This window comes from Kogia breviceps, chromosome 5 (assembly GCF_026419965.1).
Source record: "Kogia breviceps isolate mKogBre1 chromosome 5, mKogBre1 haplotype 1, whole genome shotgun sequence".
NCBI lineage: Eukaryota > Metazoa > Chordata > Mammalia > Artiodactyla > Physeteridae > Kogia > Kogia breviceps.
The window spans coordinates 147,364,715-147,380,653 of record NC_081314.1 but is presented as its reverse complement, the minus strand read 5'-3'; the positions used below and the strand labels follow the sequence as shown (position 1 = coordinate 147,380,653).

Genomic DNA, 15,939 nt, shown 5'->3' with positions numbered 1-15,939 from the left:
GAGGCTCTTTTTTTTCTTTTTCTTTTCTTTTTTTTTTTTTTGCCTGTGATTGTCCATGGTATTTTTGGTCTTTTAGATTTTAGCCATTTTAGTGGGTGTAATGGTATCTCATTGTGGTTTTAATTTGCATTTTCCTCATGACTAATTTTCTCGAACATTTTTTCGTGTGTTTATTATCCATTCATATATTTTCTTTGTTTAAATGTTTATTTAAATCTTTTGCCTTTTTAAAAAAAATTTTCTTTGTCTGAGTTGGGTCTGTTGCTGCGTGTGGGCTTTCTCTAGTTGCAGCAAGCGGGGGCTACTCATTGTGGTGGCTTGTTGCAAAGCACGGGCTCTAGGCACACGGGCTTCAGTAGTTGTGGCATGAGGGCTCAGGAGTTGTGGCTCACGGGCTCTAGACCACAGGCTCAGTAGTTGTGGTACACTGGCTTAGTTGCTCTGTGGCATGTGGGATCTTCCCAGACCAGGGCTCAAACCTGTGTTCCCTGCATTGGCAGACGGATTCTTAACCACTGCGCCACCAGGGAAGTCCTGCCTATTTTTAATTTAATTTGTCTTATTTTTGAGTTGTAAGAGTTCTTTATATATTCTTCATACAAGTCTTTTTTTTATATATAGAGATATTTTCTTTTAGTCCATGGCTTGTCTTTCTACCTCCTTACTTGTGTCTTTTGAAGAGTAAAAGTTTTAAATTTTGATGAAGTTCAATTTATAATTTTTTTTTTTTTTTTTGGCTGCACTGTGCTGCTTGCAGGATCTTAGTTCCTGGACCCTGGCAGTGAAAGCACTGAGTCCTAACCACTGGACCACCAGGGAATTCCCATCAATTTATAATTTTTTAATGGTATGATTCTGTTGTGATATCTAATAAATATTTGCCTAACGCAAGGTCACAGAGGTTTTCTTCTAGAAATTTTACATTTAGGTCTATGATTCATTTTGAGGTTTTTTTTTTTTTTCACATATGAATATCCAGTTGTTTCAGCATCATTTGTTGAAAATACTACTTTTTCCCTTGAATTGCCTTGGCAGCTTTTAAAAAATCAATTGCCATACGTGTCACTGTTTCATTGATCTATGTGTTTATCCTTATGCCATTATCACAGTGGTTTGATTTCTGTCGATTTATTTTGTTTTGTTTTGTTTTTAAATCAGGTGGTGTTAGTCCTCTAACATTGCCTTTCTTTTTCCAACTTTTTGTTTTGCATTTCCATATGAATTTTAGAATCAGATGGTCACTTTGTGCAAATAAACCTGCTGAAATTTTGATAGGGATTGTGTTGAATCCATAGATCAGTTTGGGGAAAATTACCCTCTTACCAATATTGAATCTTCCAACCCTTGAACATGGTATATCTTTCCATTTATTTGGATCTTTACTTTTTCTCAATAATGCTTTGTAGTTTTTACTGTACAGGGCTTGAACTGATTTTCTTAAATTTGTTCCTAAGTATATTCTCATTTTTGGTGTTATTGTGAATGGAATTATTTTCTTTGAGTTCCTCTTGATATTATTGTACTGTTTGTGCAGCCCTGTGTCAGGGCATATCTGCCGGTAACCACCAGATGTGACCATAGAAGACAGTTCTGATGGTCACTCTGAACAGTTCTTGTTGATCTTAGAGAAGAGCCACCGTAACCAGAATAATCAGAATGCAGCCTACTTCAACTGTGAGAAAAGCCAGCATTCTGAAGGAGATGCTGTGATGCAGCTTTTGCGTATGTCACCTTGGCTTGAGTGGCTGAAGAGCAAATCTAGGAATCTAGGCAACTGTTGTGATGAAGTCAGATATTAAAAACCCAGAGCTAATAAATCACATAAAGCAGTTTTAGCATGTGTCGTAGGCTCAGTGACCATTTTTCTCCTAATGTAAATGTGACTATATGTATGAAGGTGTATGAAGCTCTGATTACCAAATGCATTGTCCCCAGGTAGATATGAATGCCACCCTGGGCCAAGTTACAAAGTCAACAAAGTTCAATTTGTGGTCCGCTGCTCCCTTTTCTCCACTAGGCGAAAAGCCCCCTCTACTTTAATTGTCCTGCACTCACCTCTGTAGAAGGAAAAGCTAAAACATCTCATATGCTTTAACTTTGTGGGCTATTGAGCTAATTATACTTCGGTATAAATGAAGTTAGGTTTTTGTATTTTTTATTTTTAAGGCCATAGGCACGGTTACAGGAGAGGGATAGCTCTTTCTTTTTTTAAAAAAAATTAATTAGTTTATTTATTTTTGGCTACATTGGGTCTTCGTTGCTGCGTGCAGGCTTTCTCTAGTTGTGGCGAGCGGGGGCTACTCTTCGTTGCAGTGCACGGGCTTCTCATTGCGGTGGCTTCTGTTGTTGTGGAGCACGGGCTCTAGGCATGCGGGCTCCGTAGTTGTGGCACACGGGCTCAGTAGTTGTGGCACGAGGGCTTAGTAGTTGTGGCTGGCGGGCTCTAGAGCGCAGGCTCAGTAGTTGTGGTGCACGGGCTTAGTTGCTCCATGGCATGTGGGATCTTCCCGGACCAGGGCTCAAACCCGGGTCCCCTGCATTGGCAGGTGGATTCTTAACCACTGTGCCACCAGGGAAATACCAGGTTTTTGTATTTTTGAGTTTACCTATTATTAAGTAAGGAAATGCTCTCATCTTTTAAGGGAACTTCAGGTAACAAGGAATAATGAAACTGGTGTTGACAGTTGGGGCGGGCAGGAAGCCCCAATCACCCAAGACCCACCTGAAGGTGAACCTTTAGGAGTGCTTGTGTGGTCAGAGGTGACATCAGGGGGACAGTTCACTTGTTAAGAGCCCTGGCTTCAGAAGCCCAGTGCTGGTGGGAGGCTGAGAAATCTTGCCTGGCCTCCGTCTTCTTGTTACGCTGGTGCTTAGCTTGCTGGCTCAGGGCACGCCAAGGAGGCCCTTCCTTCTCACTGCTCTCCTGCCTCTGCTCCCGTCTTTCCTGCCTGGTCTTGGCTGTGTCGCATGGCGTTTTTATAGCGGAGTGGGCCACTTGGCGGCGGAAGGCACCTTTATTGGAGATACTGCTCTACGTGGGGATTGCTGTGTTAGCTTGTTACTTTCTTCGGGTGTCCTAGTTGGTGCTGTCCTGGCTATAGAGCCACTTGGGACCTGGGGTGCCCCATCGTCCCTCTTACTTAAAAGAAGGTGAATTCAAGTGTTTGGCAGTATTTATAAACTCCAATGCGGTAGTATGTGCTTTTCTGTGGCTGTTATTTTTGCCTCTGAAGTTTTTTAAAAACTTATGCATTATGCCTCTCTCAGGGCTAGTTTACATTTGCCAGCTGTTTACTATATTCTATGTGCATTTCTTTTCTTTAAAAATATTGTTGAAAGAGGAAACACAGTAGAGGTATTTTGAGGTTGAATGCTGTCCATTTTTCTGATTTTATTTTGTTTTGATTTCAGGAGAAACTGGCTCTTCGACAGCAGCTGAATGAAGCAAAGCAGCAACTCCTGCAGCAGGCAGAGTACTGTACAGAAATGGGTGCAGCAGCCTGTACCATTTTGTGGGGTGTCTCCAGCAGTGAGGAAGCGGTCAAAGCCATTCTGGGAGGAGTAAGCATGCCCGCGGGCTGTCTGGACATTGTTGATTAGTGCTTGTGTAACTTAGAGGACACACTGCATCTATTAAGGCGCCTACAGAGTTCATCAGATAGTTTTGGAATACCATCTGTGTAGGGCCCACTGTAACGGGTCTCCGGGGGATATGTAAAATGGATGAAATGAGATCCCTTCTCTCCCAGAATCTGTATGGTGTTTGTGGAGATAGTTCCACTTCAGTATTACTGCTTAACATTATATGCATTTAACAAAGTTTAAAGTGCTTTTACGTATGTTATTCCAGGGGTAACATGATATCCAGTTGCCGGAACGTTACATGTTAATAGCCTGTGCGTGCACACAGACATCAAGGAACTTCACAGAGGAAGAGAGATTTTAAATGAACCTTGATTAACTTGCACAGGCAGCAGTGGCAGGAAGTGAAGAGGGTCCCTCAGGGGGGAGAAGCAGAGCCGTCAGGGACCCGGAGTGAGACACAGGGACAGTGTGTGTGTCGTCTGACACAGGGCGGAGGGCCAGTGTGATCGGTGATTTGTCCCGTGGGTGCTAGGACGGGATTCCTTAAGGCTTTTTGAGTGAGGAAGTGATAGGACAGGAGGGGGATTTGTGCAGCTCAACCTGACAGTGAGCGGGGATGGAGGGAGGATGGGGCTGTGGGTGTGGAGACTCTGCCCAGGGAGACTGCGTGGAAGGCTGCCCGCGAATAGAATAGTGGGTGAGAAGTGGAGAGCCGTGTGGGTGAGGCAGGACCCGTGGCGGGGTGGCCGCCATGGCGGAGAGGACAGAGGGAGCCCGGGAGGACTGTTGTCTGACTCTGGGAGAGCCGAGCGGTCCTGAGTGGCAAGCCATCCGTCAAGGGCGGATGGTTGGCGAGAGGCTAGCGGTATGTTGCTCATCGTTTGCAGAAATAAATACAGCGGGGGAGACTAACTGTGTTTCAAAGTTTATTGAGCTCTCTTAAGGTATAACTTAGGTGTCATAAAATTCATTTATTTTTAAGTGTACAACTTAAGTGTTTTCTAGCTAATTTTTGGAGGTGTGTAATCTTCCCCACAATCCAGTCTTAGGATATTTATATCACCCCGTGCAGTTCCCTTGTGACATGTGTAAATGCATTGGTTTTCAAACTATTCCTTAGAACCCTGCCCCCGCCAAGGAAGCGCTTTCAAGGTTCTGCGAACTTGGAAACTCTTTGGCCGAGTAATGAAGACTGAAACTGTCAGATGAGCCTGTTGCTGTCTTTTACATGTTGCAGTTTCAGTTAAGATTTTATTTGAAAAACAATTTCTGCCAAAGGTTTGAAAACCTCTGGTTTCATGCCTAGAATAGAGAACATATTTTTCTAGTATATTTCTAGTATATTTTTGGGTGAATTCAACCCAGTACTTCTATCATTGTATACATTTGAACTGTTTCCCTCATGTATTTTACTATATCAGTCTTCCGGGAAATTTTACTACATGCCCCAAACTTCTTCTTTTTTCTGATCTTTTCATTAGGAAGTTTTAATGAGGGAATAGATTTAAAAACATTGCTTCTGTAATTAAAACCAGAGTCTTTCCTCTGTGTCCTGCACTTTGAAAGTGTTCTCCTACTGGTATTTGTGAAAGGGTGTGACATTTCCATTTCTGAACTTTCAGGATAAAGCTTTGAAGTTTTTCAACATCACTGGTCAAACAATGGAGAGTTTTGTGAAGTCACTGGATGGGGATGTCAAGGAGCTGGATTCTGATGAAAATCAGTTTGTTTTTGCTTTGGCTGGAATCGTAACAAGTGAGTAATTCTCTTCAAACGTAGTGACTTTCAGAAGTGAGTTCCGGAGCAGTGATCACAGTCCGGGCGTGTGTGCATAAACACCTCTCAGGAACATTTCAAATAGGCTCCTGCCCTGGAGAATCTGACTCAGTCAGTTGGGGGTAGGGACCAGGTGTATGTTGTGGAACATCACTCCAGGTGATTCTGGTAAGTATCAGTGAGTAGGAACGAGTAGCTCAGGGAGCGCAGGATGAGTTTGCGTGGTCTGTTCGGTTCTCTACGTCGATCGACAGAAGTCAAAACTGTAAGCTCAGCTACTTGTCACTTGGAATCACCGTCATTGACTAATGTCTAGCTAAAGTAAAAGCCTTAAGCAGAGCTTAAGTTAAACTCTTGCTGTTGTTTTGGTGTTGTAACTAAAGAATTCCAAAACCCTAAGTTGTCTCTTTAGTACATTTTCCCCAAAGATTATAGTTAGATAGGATTCTATGGCAAAACTGCTGTAAAGGATAAAGCCAGACAGCTATATAATTAATACTAATATCTTCATGTAGTAGGAAGTGGTATATACTAGGGAGTATTAAGGCTTTTTGTTCTGAAGTCAATGAAATAGTTAAATACAGAGCTATGACTTGTTTTTTTACATTGCTTTTTCATCTCTGCTATATGCTATGCTATTCTCTGCTGTTAATGAGAGGGGAAATGTTACATTTCTTCATCTACTGAAATCCTCACGAAGTAGATCTCATGTAGGTGATTTCTTCATAATCCCTTAGAAGTTGGTGATATTCTGCTGGGGCAGACGCTGAGACCTGGGTGGTGTTCAGGCCAGTCCTGATGTAGCCCGGCACTTGATCCGCTGGAGGACGGCAGTGTGTACCTCCGTCGTAGCGCCTTCAGCTGGTGGAGGCTTGCTGACCTTAAATATGCCTTTACGGTCTCTTTTTTAGCAGAAGGTATTTGCAGATTTGGTGGTTAGATTTTCTGCTTTTGCAAGTGGCCTCAGAGGTCTGTGTTGTGTGTGGCTTTCCATTCTGCTGAGTGTGAGTTTGAGCTGCTTGAATTGCCAGCCTGTTGCCCAGCAGACAAGCTCAACCTGGCTTTGCTTTTCCCTGCCTGGTTCTGGGCATGTCCACGTTCCCCTGTCACGCTGGTGAACTGTACGGGATGATTACGTACTATGTTGGCGCTGCTCTCCAGAGGCGCTGGGCCTTATGTGTGTCAGATACCAAGACTCTGTCCCACGGGGAGTAGGCAGTACAGCAGACACCTTGGTTAGCTGTCACCTAGATCCTCTGCCTTCTAAAACAACGATTCTTCTCTTAAGTTTACCTACAGTAAACTCACTCATTACAGTTTTTTTTCTCCCCTTTCTGCAGTCCTGTGAGTTTTGACGAATGCATGCAGTCATGTCACTACCACAGTGAAGACGTGGAACAGTTCCACTACCTCCGCCTCATCTCCGCATCTGCCCTGCCCCTTCCTCTTGTAGCCGCAGCCCCTCTGCCCACCAGCAGCCCCAGGCAGCCGCTCGTCGGGCAATTTGCTACACCTTTTAGCTGACTTTTCTGGCTGGCTTACCTGGCGTCCAGCGCCTGCCCCAGGTGAGCAAGTGCTTGCCTCACAGCTCTCCTCGCAGCGCCCGCCTTTTCTTATTTTTCATATCAGTCGGGTGACCTTCAGCCTCAACTCTGATGCGTTTGAGATAAGTTGTGATTTTTTGAATTATCTACACTGCCCCTTTTAAAGAATGGAGGTGTAGCTCTTTTCACTGTACTGTATCCTAAGCAAAAACTGGATGTCAAAGGTTTGCTTAAACATTGAAATTATGAAATTTCTTACTCATCCATAGTCACTCTTCTTAATAATAGATTAAAATAGTATAAAGTGTCTGGATTTTCAGGCCCAGCTAGTCCACTTCCCAGGATGTAAATTCTCTGGACTTTATTTTCCTTATCTGTGAAGTGGAATAGCAATACCTGCTCTGACTACCTTTCACATTGTTGTGAATGTTACTGAGCTATGGTGAAGTGGTAACACATCGTAAGCCAAGGTCCTGTTTGACATGGGGGTGCGATTGTTTCCAACAACTCTTTTGTAACAAATAAATTTCTTTATTTATGGCTGCACTGGGTCTTTGTTGTTGGGTCTTCATTGCTGCGCGCGGGCTTTCTCTAGTTGCGGCAAGTGGGGTCTGCTCTTTGTTGAGGTGCGCGGGCTTCTCATTGCGGTGGCTTCTCTTGTTGCAGGGCTCAGGCTGTAGGTACACGGTCTTCAGTAGTTGTGGCTCTCGGGCTCAGGAGTTGTGGCGCACGGGCTTAGTTGCTCCACAGCATGTGGGATCTTCCCAGACCAGGGCTCCAACCCGTGTCCCCTGCGTTGGCAGGCGGATTCTTAGCCACTGTGCCACCAGGGAAGTCCCTCCAACAACTTTTATAAGTGGACAAATATAGAACTTAAAAGAAGATGGCAAGTTATTATCACAGCCCTGTGAAGATTAACTTGCTTAGCTTGCAAGTGGAAAACTTATTTTTTGAACTACTTTTTGACTATTTGAAAGTCATAATTGCACTCCTTGCCTCTTAATTCTGGGTTTATTCATTCAAACAGTGTTAGGTAATGATTACAGAATCAAAATTACCTTTTTTTTTTTTTTTTTTTTCTTTTTTGCCACACTGCGTGGCTTGCAGGATCTTAATTCCCCGACCAGGATGGAACCCAGACCCTGGCAGTGAAAGCACTGAGTCCTGACCACTGGACCACCAGGGAACTCCCCCACATTACTTCTTGATTGTTGATAATTTATGGCAGGACTGGATCCAGCTTATCTTTTGTGGGCTTAACAGTCCCCCAGAGCTGACGGCAGAGCACCTTGGGTCAGCGAGAGCAGCAATCCTCCTGGCTCCTCCAGCTCTCAGGGGAGCAGTGTGGTGGGTGGGTGGGATTGAGGCCCAGTGTCCAGTTCTGCTTCTACCACTGACCAGCCCTGTGTTCTTGACACTGTGACCCTCGGCTTCATCTTCTGAGAAAAGGGGTCTTAGACCCCAGCTGATGATTAAGGTCCGCCCCAGCCCTGGACTTGTGTGGCTGCTTTGAGAAAAGGGGGCCGTGAGCCTTACCTCCTGGATCAGGTGACAGGCTCTGAGCAGCAGTGGGTCTTTGGTGTGTGCCATGTCATTGAGTTAATGTCCCTAGAGCAGTGCTTCTCAGCCTCGGCAGTAGAATCCTCTGTTATGGGGGGCGTTCTGTGCATTGCAGGAGTTCAGAAACATCCCTAGACTCTACCCGTTAGAGACCAGAAGCAAAAACCCCCAGGTGTGACAGCTGAGAATGTCTCCAGATGTTGTCGGTTGTCTCCTGGGGGCGAAACCATCCTCCCTTTGCCACTTTGAGACCACTGCCCCAGAGCACTGCCTCAGCCCGTCATGTACATAGACAGGAAGGTTTATGATACTCCTGGATATCAGAGGTAATTGTTGAGAGAGATTTTGAGACTGCTGAAGGCTGTTTTGGTTTCTCTGTCCCCTGGGCATGCTTCTGACATGTTTGATTTAGTCTAGTCATATAACGGTCTTGCTAATTCAGGAGACTTTGGTGTCTTACCTACAATATCCAGTTAGTCACAGAAATTCTCTTAATCGTCTTTCAGTGGTTTGTCTTGGGTAATTTGGGTTACTGTGTAACCTTGCCTTAGATAATGCCCTTCCTTCAGTTGACAGAGTATGACCTAGATAACGAGCTGTTGTTTTGTGGAATTGCAGTGTTTTTTGGAAGTTCATCTCCCTTTTCAGTGAGGAGATAAAAACAGTCAGCCTTGGAGTTTTCCAGACGAATGGAATAAGATTAAGAGGAGGTTATGTATGTGTTGGATCAGAAGGACCCCACAAAGAGCTCCATTGTATCCTTAAGGCCTGGGATTAAGACTTGAGAGAAGTAGGATAGAACTTCAGTGACTCTCTGGGGATATAACTTTCAGGGTGAATTTGTTGATTTTTCTAGGTGAAGGCAAGTAAATTGGCCAATTTTATAGAATGTGACACTAAAGAGACCTGAGCATTAATCTGTTCCTGTAAAGAAGTGGCTCCAGGCAGGACGGAGAAGAGGAATTGTTCACAGATTTGGGACAAATCCATAGCCTCAACCATTAGAGTTTTTTTAAACAGGTAGCATTAAGCGATTGTGGGGCTGGTACAAGGAATTACTAGTCCTTTTTCTATTAAGCTGGTCATTGGTGGCCTATGGCCTTCCGTGGCTTCAGCTCTAGAGAAGATGAGGTAAAGATAAGAAGAATCATCTGGAGTCTTTTGGCTTTTGCCTCAATTGTTTAACTCTGTCCATAGAACCTTTTACTGATAGGGATTCTGGGACTATAGTTAATTTTTTGCTTATTTCTTGAATCATACATAATATGGGCAAATAATATTCAGATCGGCTATAATTTGTATATAGGAGAATTTTCTGGGACTTCTAAAAATTATCCTTCTGTAGTGCCTTTTCTTTATCTGTTCCATTTACAAAATAAACATCTGTCCGTTAAACTTTGCAGGGGCTGTGTTCCAGAGAAGGGAGGAGTACCTTTCTGATCATGGCCTCCGAGTCCCAGTTACAGGTTGGGAGAAATGAAAGATGCTGGGAGCCTTTCTTTCCTGAGAGTGCAGTTGCACGTTAAGGGAAAGAACGTGAACAAACTGAAAGAAAAGGAATTATGCTTGTGGATGAGCTGTAGGAAAGTTGGGGGTTCTGCTTGGCGCTGTTTCCTTCATGGCGGGCCAGCAGGTGATAGCATTTGGCTGGCAGTGGCACTCTGTCACCGTAGGCCTCGCCCGGTGACTGGGCGTCCTAACGGGCAGGGCGTGCTCACTCCGTGGTGGAAACTAACCCAGCCTGGCGAGGCCGGTTGGGCAGGTGAGCGCTCGAGGAGGTTAAAAGAGGTGTGGGGACATTTCCCGGGACTCAGGTTGACACCGCAGACTGACAGCAGCAGACAGGGAAAGGCAGTAGACTCACCCCTCTCAGCTGGCCCTCAGGTTACAGGGGGCTTCTCTCTAGCTTGACTTCGCACCACGGAAGCCAGATCACGCGGGTGGGAGAGAAGCTGGATTCTGGGAGCCACTTCCCAGTGGGACTGGGCATCCCCTCCAGCTCTGAGGGGGCTTCCGTGCCTAGTGTACAGAGGCAGTTTCCAGTCTGAGATTACCCATGGCCTTTGGCCCGCTCCCCCACCCTGACAGCCAAATAATTGACTTGATAAGAAAGCACCACAGCCAATGCAAAGAAACAAAAACCAAACAGTAAGTCAGAGTGACAGTGTTCATAGAGGAAACTTTCTTATGCCTCTTTCAAAAAATGTGACGTATAGTGTTAGAGCTTCACATGAGCACTTTATAGAGAACGGGCCCGGGATGAGCAGTAGAGCTGAGGGATGCGCTCAGCATGACGGTCATCTTCCCACTGTTACTATTACTGTGTTTACTTTTTAACAGACTTACTGAGATGAAAATATACAATCTGCCAACTTAAAGTATATAATTTGATGGCTTTAGTACATTCATGTAATTGTGCATCCATCTCCACAGTCAATTTTTAAACATTTTCGTCACCCAAAGAGAAGCCCTGCTAACCTCAGCCATCAGTCCCCAATCCTGCCATTCTTCTAGCTTTAGGCAGCCAGTCTACCTTTTGTCTCTATAGATTTGCCTGTGCTGGACATTTCACATAATGGGACCATGTAACATGGGGTCCTTTGTGACTGGCTTCTTTCATGTAGCATCGTGTTTTCAAGGTGTCCATGTCATAGCGTGTACCAGTACCTCATTCCTTTCTATGGCTGAATAATATTCCATTGTTTGGCCAGACCACGTTTATCTATTCATCAATCGATGGACAGTTGGGTTGTTTCTACTTTTTGGTTATTATGAATAATGATGCTGTGAAAATTTGTGTAAAAGTTTTTGTGTAGATATATGTGTTCATTTCTCTTGGATATACAGCTAGGAGCAGAATTGCTGGGTCATATGATACGACTTTTAACATTTGAGGAACCGTCAGACCAGTTTTTGACAGTGGCTGCACCATTTTACATTCTCATCAGCAATGCATGAGGTTTCTCCACATACTTGCCAACACTTTAAAGTTATTTTTTTGGTTATAGCCATCCCTAGTGGGTCTGAAGTAGTACTTTGTCATGGTTTTGATTTGCATATCCCTGATGGCTAATGATATTGAGCATCTTTTCATGTATTCATTGGCCATTTGTGTACCTTCTTTGGAGAAATGTCTATTCAAGTCCTTTGCCCATTTCAAAATTAAGTCATTTGAGGGACTTCCCTGGTGGTGCAGTGGGTAAGACTCCCCGCTCCCAGTGCAGGGGGCCTGGGTTCAGTTCCTGGTCAGGGAACTGGATCCCACATGCATGCTGCAGCTAAGAGTTTGCATGACACAACTAAGGAGCCCGTGTGCTGCAACTAAGGAGCTGGTGAGCCGCAACTAAGAAGCCCGCGAGCTGCAACTAAGACGCAGTGCAACCAAATAAAAAGAAAAAAAAATTGTCTGATACAGCCACTATGGAGAACAATATGGAGGTTCCTTAAAAAACTAAAAATAGAACTACCATATGACCCAGCAATCCCACTACTGGGCATATACCCTGAGAAAACCATAATTCAAAAAGAATCATGTACCAAAGTGTTCATTGCAGCTCTATTTACAATAGCCAGGACATGGAAGCAACCTAAGTGTCCATCAACAGATGAATGGATACAGAAGATGTGGCACATATATACAATGGAATATTACTCAGCCATAAAAAGAAATGAAATTGAGTTATTTGTAGTGAGGTGGAAGGACCTAGAGTCTGTCATACAGAGTGAAGTAAGTCAGAAAGAGAAAAAGAAATACCATATGCTAACACATATATATGGAATCTAAAAAAAAAAAAAGGTCATGAAGAACCTAGGGGTAAGATGGGAGTAAAGACACAGACCTACTAGAGCATGGACTTGAGGATATGGGGAGGGGGAAGGGTAAGCTGTGACAAAGTGAGAGAGTGGCATGGACATATATACACTACCAAACGTAAAATAGGTAGCTAGTGGGAAGCAGCCGCATAGCACAGGGAGATCACCTCTGTGCTCTGTGACCACCTAGAGGGGTGGGATAGGGAGTGGGGGAGGGAGGGAGACGCAAGAGGGAAGAGATATGGGGACATATGTATATGTATAACTGATTCACTTTGTTATACAGCAGAAACTAACACGCCATTGTAAAGCAATTATACTCTGATAAAGATGTTAAAAAATTGTCATTTGTCTTTTTATTATTGAGTTAGAAGATTTCTTTGTATATTCTAGATACCAGTCCCTTATCAGGCATCTGATTTGCAAAATTTTTCTCATTCTGTAGTTGTCTTTTCACTTTCTTGATAGTGTCTTTTGAAACAAAAAAGTTTTAATTTTTGATGATATCCAGTGTGTTTTTTCCTTAGTTGCTTGTATTTTTGTTGTCATATCTAAGAAACCATTGTCTAATTCAAGGACGTGAAAATTTACTCCTGTGTTTTCTTCTAAGAGTTTTATAATTTTAGCTCATACATTTAGGTCTTTGATCCATTTTGAGTTAATTTTTATGTGTGGTGTGAGGTAGGGGTCCAGTTTTTATTTCTTTGCATGTGAATATTCAGTTGTCCCAGCACCATTTGTTAAAAAGATTATTATTTTATCCTTTCTCCATTCAATTGTCCTGATCTCCTTCTTGAAAATCAGTTGATCATAAATTTGAGTGTTTATTTCTCGTCTCTCAATTCTACCATTGATCTGTATGACTGTCCTTATGCCAGTACCTTATTATTATTTCTATTGTCGAAAATAAGACAGAATTGTTCCAACCTAAAGCAAAAATATCAGACATAATATGCCTCAACTCTTTACATTTTTTTATCAGCATACATAATTCACACTAGTTTCCTTTCTTAAATTATATAATTACTATGGTAACTTCTAGAAATATTTATAAACTTTAAAGAAAAATGAACCTGGGGGAAAAAAGTACATTTTAACAGAAAATTAAACCAGCAATCCTTTTTAGTCCTATGGTTGACTCATAAGCATCCCAGACAGACTGACAGATACTGGAGCTAAGTGAGCAGGAATTTATTCACGTTTATTTTACTTCATAGTTTGCTTGGAATGCAGCATTGGCATTTGCTATTATAATACTGGATACATGATAGGGGACTTCATTTACCAGTAAATTGGTTGTGTTTTGTTGGGTGTTGTTGCCTGCTCTGATACAGTGTACTTTTTTTCTTCAGTGATGTATTAGTGATGTTCCTGTTATCTATTGCTGGGTAACAAACTGCCCCCAAACTTTGTCTTTAAACAACAGTAGTCATTTATTTTGCTCGGGAACCTGCAACTTTCTCAGGGCTTGGCAGGGAGGATTTGCTGCTACTCTGCTGTCTGGGGCCTCAGCCTGGGTGACTCAAATTGCTGAGGGATGGAACAGCTGGAGGCCAGTGGGACATCTTCCTATCCTAGTGTAGCCCCAGGCTTCTCCCACTGTGTGCTTTTTCTGTAGTCTGCATCACAGCAGCCTCAGGAGAGTCAGATTTCTCTCCTAGTGACCCAGGGCTCCTAGAGCAAGTGGTGAGAGATGGAAGTGGAAGCTGCCAGGCTCTTTCTATCTTGCCGTGAAAGTCACGCAGCAGCTGTGCTGCATTCTCCTGGTCACACTGGCGTCTCAGGGCAGGAACAACCCAAGGTCTGCAGACGAGAGCCATGGTTTGCTGGGATGTCGTCTCTGGAGACTACTAAAGTATGTAGGTAGAATGTATGTTTTCCTGGGGGGTTTCTGTATGTAGTCTTAGCATGAAGAATGTCTTCCCCAAAAAGCTACCTTAAAATGACTTTGAGTTTATGATGCTAAATGCTTCATTTCCCCCCAAGTATTTCTTTAGTAAAACTAGAGTGTTTCATATGGTAGAAAATAGAGTCATCAGGTTCAAAATCATTGAACACAGAAGGTTACATTTGTATCAGTTAAGGGTCCTGTCTTCAGTAAAGTTATAGCTTTCATGAAATTATATACCAAATAGCACCAGTGCAAGGAAAGAGGCAAAAAGTGCTGGAAGGACAAACAGAAATGGGGAAAAAAAATCTGTTAGGTTTAGGAAACTTTAATATCTCTCTTTTGATCCTCCTCAGCTCAGATAAACAAAAATAACTAGGAATGTCCAGGATCTGATTCCATAGACTTGTTCTGGTAGCATAGATGGAATTTTATATTCTGCCATTAGGTTACCTTTAATCAAAGCAGAACGAATCAGTGATGAAATTCATCTTCCATTCTGGATAGTTATTAGCAAACTAAAAATAGAAGAACACTTCCTTAAACTTGTAGAGGATCTCTGCTGGAGTCATCCCGTAGACACCACACTGAACTGTGAATTACTAGAAGCATTTCCACGGAAGTCAGGGGGACAAGGATGCTGCTGTCCTCCTTGTCTCCACCGTGGCCGGCTCATTTGGGTTAGGAATTTTAGTCACTTTGAATCATCCTTTATTGTTAGACCTAGCTAAAGAGAAATCTTACCGACACATACATAAATATTCTGGATCACTGACGTGTCCTCGCAGGTATTTGGGAATGTGACGGAGCCAGTGTTATCTTCAGCGGTGTCCGTGGGGGCCCGTGTAGTGACTTGGTCTGGACCCCGTGCTGGTTCTGCGGGGCCTCAAGCATGAAGAAATGTGATATATTTGGTGACCCACAGCAGGATGTACAATTTAGAAAAATTTCTTTTTGGAATGAGTTTCTGTATTCTCTCTTGACCTCGTGATTTCAGTTTGGTATTCTGGTTTAGAGTCATGAGGTTTTCACTCCCAGGGTTGAAAGTGGATTTTAGCGTCCTTGGTCCCAGATCAAGTAATCAGCCCCTACCTTCTGTTTGGACCCTGACTGCCCATAGCTGTTTAGTCCAGTATTCTGGAGTCTGGTGTCCACTTGCTGTGCTGTGGTCAGGCTGCAGACATATTTAGACCCAGTGCTCCGTTCCACTACCGAGGCATTTGCTAATCACAGCGGACGTCACTCACCATTTTAGTAACTCCTGTGGTTGTCAGTTACCTTATCTGGGCTGTCAGCTCTGTGGATAACTATTCTGTGTGTTCATTAGGTCTGCTAGGAGAAAGACAGCAACACATCCTCTATCTTGGACAGACTTTTGACGCTTTGTTTCATTTTTATGTTGCAGATGTAGCTGCCATAGCAAGTGGTCGTGAATTTCTGGTTAACTCAAGTCGGGTGCTCTTGGACACCATACTGCAGCTCCTGGGAGACTTGAAGCCGGGACAGTGCACCAAACTCAAAGTGTACGGTGGATGATATTTAAAAGTTCATGCTTATTTACATAGTAGTTAGAATTTGCTGATTGGGCCCCTTTTTCAAGCAAATACACTTAATTTGGCTATAGTTTTAAAAAATAGAAGAAACAAATTTCCCGGAGAATCAAGGGATACACTCTCTATTCAGTACTATTTTAGGAAAATAATATAAACAAAAGGAATGTTCCCACCTTAGGGCAATCACTGAGTCCCAAATGCTATCATGGGTGAACTTCAG

The 15,939-nt window shown here is 43.3% G+C and overlaps 1 protein-coding gene across 14 annotated transcripts in view; it reads left to right on the top strand.

The window, feature by feature from the left end:
* HSF2BP (heat shock transcription factor 2 binding protein) overlaps window positions 1-15,939 on the top strand; it is an 85,008-nt gene that overhangs the window by 20,024 nt on the left and 49,045 nt on the right. For all 14 annotated transcript variants that reach the window (XM_067035203.1, XM_067035201.1, XM_059064810.2 and 11 more), the window contains 3 exons: window positions 3,412-3,561; window positions 5,208-5,340; window positions 15,572-15,689. In XM_067035203.1, coding sequence (XP_066891304.1) covers window positions 3,412-3,561; window positions 5,208-5,340; window positions 15,572-15,689 — 401 coding nt within the window. The remainder of the gene's footprint in view (window positions 1-3,411; window positions 3,562-5,207; window positions 5,341-15,571; window positions 15,690-15,939) is intronic.